We start from the raw sequence: 2,600 nt of genomic DNA, 5'->3' as shown, positions 1-2,600 counted from the left end.
ATGGTCAACTCGCAGATGAAAGAAATCGGTAAATATTTTGAAGCCTCCCGTTCAAAGGTCATGGAAGGACATCGACAACACGTCTGGTTGAAGAAGCTAATAAACAGGGTGTTGATTCGCGCTATGGGTCTACTTGTGAACGAGTATGGGTTGATACACAAGATGTGTGACGGCGGCGCTTCATGCGACCACCATTTGTATTCGTCTTCGGGGCTGCCATGTGCTTGTCGGATTGAGGGATACATACTTAACGACACGTGTATCCCAATAGAGGATGTTGACCCGTTCTGGAGGAGGCTTAATTTTGATCCAGCCTGTCCGTCGAACGAAGAGCCAGACTATGCAGCACGGGACATCATAGATATGCTATCGTCCATAGATGACCCTAATCAAAAGAAAAGTTTTTTCGCCAGGCTCTTCTCTGCAATTCCAGGGAGATATAAAACGAAGGAGCCAGAAAAAAGAGAGGATCCTCGGGGGCGTCCCAAAAAACCAGATCCCCTGAGGCACAGCGCATACACCCCCGCTCCAGATCTCCCTAGACACAGCTCCTACAACCCATCCTCGTCACAGGGGCCCAGCCAAGAAACCCCCACCCCATCCTCGCTGACTCGTTCGTTGTCCCAGTCAGCGTCGCGGTTTAAAACTCCTCGTGGACGACCTAAGACATCGAAACCTACGGGAGCCCACCTCGGGTTTCCTTTGATAGTTTCGCCAGCGCAAGTACCGGCGATAGAAACGTTTAGGAGCGTCATTCCTAGCTGGGCCCAGCCGTTCGTCGCAGACATTAAAAACGTACGCCCAGACAGTAACTGCGGTATTCGATCAATCGCAGTGGGTTTGGGGATACATGAGAAAGTTTGGTCGGATATTAGGCGAGCGATGCAGAACGAGCTGGAAACGAACGAAGGGTGGTGGAGGGCGATGTTCAACAAAGAGGACGACAGATTGTACGGTTGGGTTTATTCCAGCATTCCATACTACAACACGGTTAAACCAGCGCCGCTGAGTTGTTGGTTCAGCTTACCCAGTCACGGGCACGTGGCTGCTCAAACATACGCATGTGTGTTAGTCAACCTAGTTGGCAATCAGACCGAATCTTACTTCCCATTGAGAATCGGTCCTGACTTGGTTCCGGATCCACAGGTTATAGGCATCGCTAACTGGGAGGTGATCACTGGATATATATCAACCTGGTAGGAGATTTCCCAATGCCTACACCAAACCCTAACTGGGAAAGAAGCGCCGTATCGGCGGCGCTCGAATGGAAAACACGGTTCGGACAGCGTTTGAAGGAGTACGAAGACATACGCCAGGGTTGGCGAAGGAAATCATCTAACGTAGATCTAGAGAGCTTATAGAAGACATTGTATCAATGGACAAAAAGTCTATAATAATAATAATAAATATTAAATAATAAATAATAATTTTAATAATAATAAATAACAATAATTAAATAACAAATTAATATTAATAACTAAATAATATAAAAAATAATAATAATAATAATAAATAATAATAATAACTAAATAACAAAGTAATATTAATATTAATAACTAATAAATAATAAATAATAATAAATAATGATAATTAAAAAAAATAGGCCTAAGACGGCCGCGTATAGGCCTATACGCGGCGTCTAGGACCCCTTATATCAGCAGACGCCTGCTCAGCTGCCACACTTTCAAATTTCAAAACTCCCGCGCGAACAACCGAACATCCACACACGAGCCTATATCGGACGGACATCGACCGGAATACCAAACGAGCCGACGAGATTTCACCCGACACCGACACCGACACGATATGGAGGTAATTTTTTAATATTATATTAGTGGTGATGATTAGATTAACATGATGATGAAGATGTGTTGTTGATGATGTGATGATGATGATTATGTTGTTTGGATGGATAAAACTGTCGGCCGAAGTCCGGCCATAAAATGGCCGGAGTCCGGCCGTCGGTTTACAGGACTATCAGACGCGGCGTATAGTCCTATACGCGGCGTCTGATATAATTTTTGTTTTCTATTTATTTTTATTATTAATAATAATATTATTACTAATATTAATATTAATATTATTATAAATATTATTATTAATATTTATTATTAGTATTTATTATTATTGTTATTATTATTAATATTTTTATTATAATAATAATTATTATTATTTGTTATAAATATTATTATTAATATTTATTATTAGTATTTATTGTTATTATTGTTATTGTTTCAATTATTATTATTATTTGTTATTATTATAGTTTGTGGATGACGAGATTGAGCATGAGCTCAAGCAGCTCGGGCGGGGCCAGGGCTATGTCCGTGGCCGGGGCGGGGCCGTGGACCCCCTGAGGGCAACGACGCGTTGCTCACCTACCCTCATCTACAGTTTGATGAGGGTACTCCCGCCCACACACGATACATTTGCCTACGCCAGATGCACCCGTTTCCCAGCACGATTATATCCTGGCCGTTTATGGAGTCCTGTGACACGCACCAGCGGGCGGCTGAGTACATTGGACAGGAGTGGCCCTGGAGCCGATGCTTCAGTATGCCACTATCAACTTACCGGGAGCTGACACTGGAGGTTTACTC

At 42.9% G+C, this 2,600-nt stretch overlaps 1 protein-coding gene across 1 annotated transcript; it reads left to right on the top strand.

The window, feature by feature from the left end:
* LOC143624655 (uncharacterized) lies at positions 1–1,200 on the top strand. The gene has a single exon (XM_077095232.1). It carries the CDS (start codon positions 1–3, stop codon positions 1,198–1,200), a length of 1,200 nt encoding a protein of 399 aa, XP_076951347.1.
* Positions 1,201–2,600: the final 1,400 nt, after the last annotated feature.

The sequence above is a fragment of the Bidens hawaiensis genome, unplaced genomic scaffold (assembly GCF_021521415.1).
Source record: "Bidens hawaiensis isolate Kalapana, Puna unplaced genomic scaffold, B.hawaiensis_p1.1 tig00003902_1, whole genome shotgun sequence".
In the NCBI taxonomy this organism is placed as follows: domain Eukaryota; kingdom Viridiplantae; phylum Streptophyta; class Magnoliopsida; order Asterales; family Asteraceae; genus Bidens; species Bidens hawaiensis.
The sequence above is the reverse complement of the archived record's forward strand: the minus strand, read 5'-3'. Positions and strand labels throughout refer to the sequence as shown.

What these genes read in the sequence shown, in the direction of transcription:
- LOC143624655 (XM_077095232.1), top strand. Translation starts at nt 1, where the DNA reads ATGGTCAACTCGCAGATGAAAGAAATCGGTAAATATTTTGAAGCCTCC.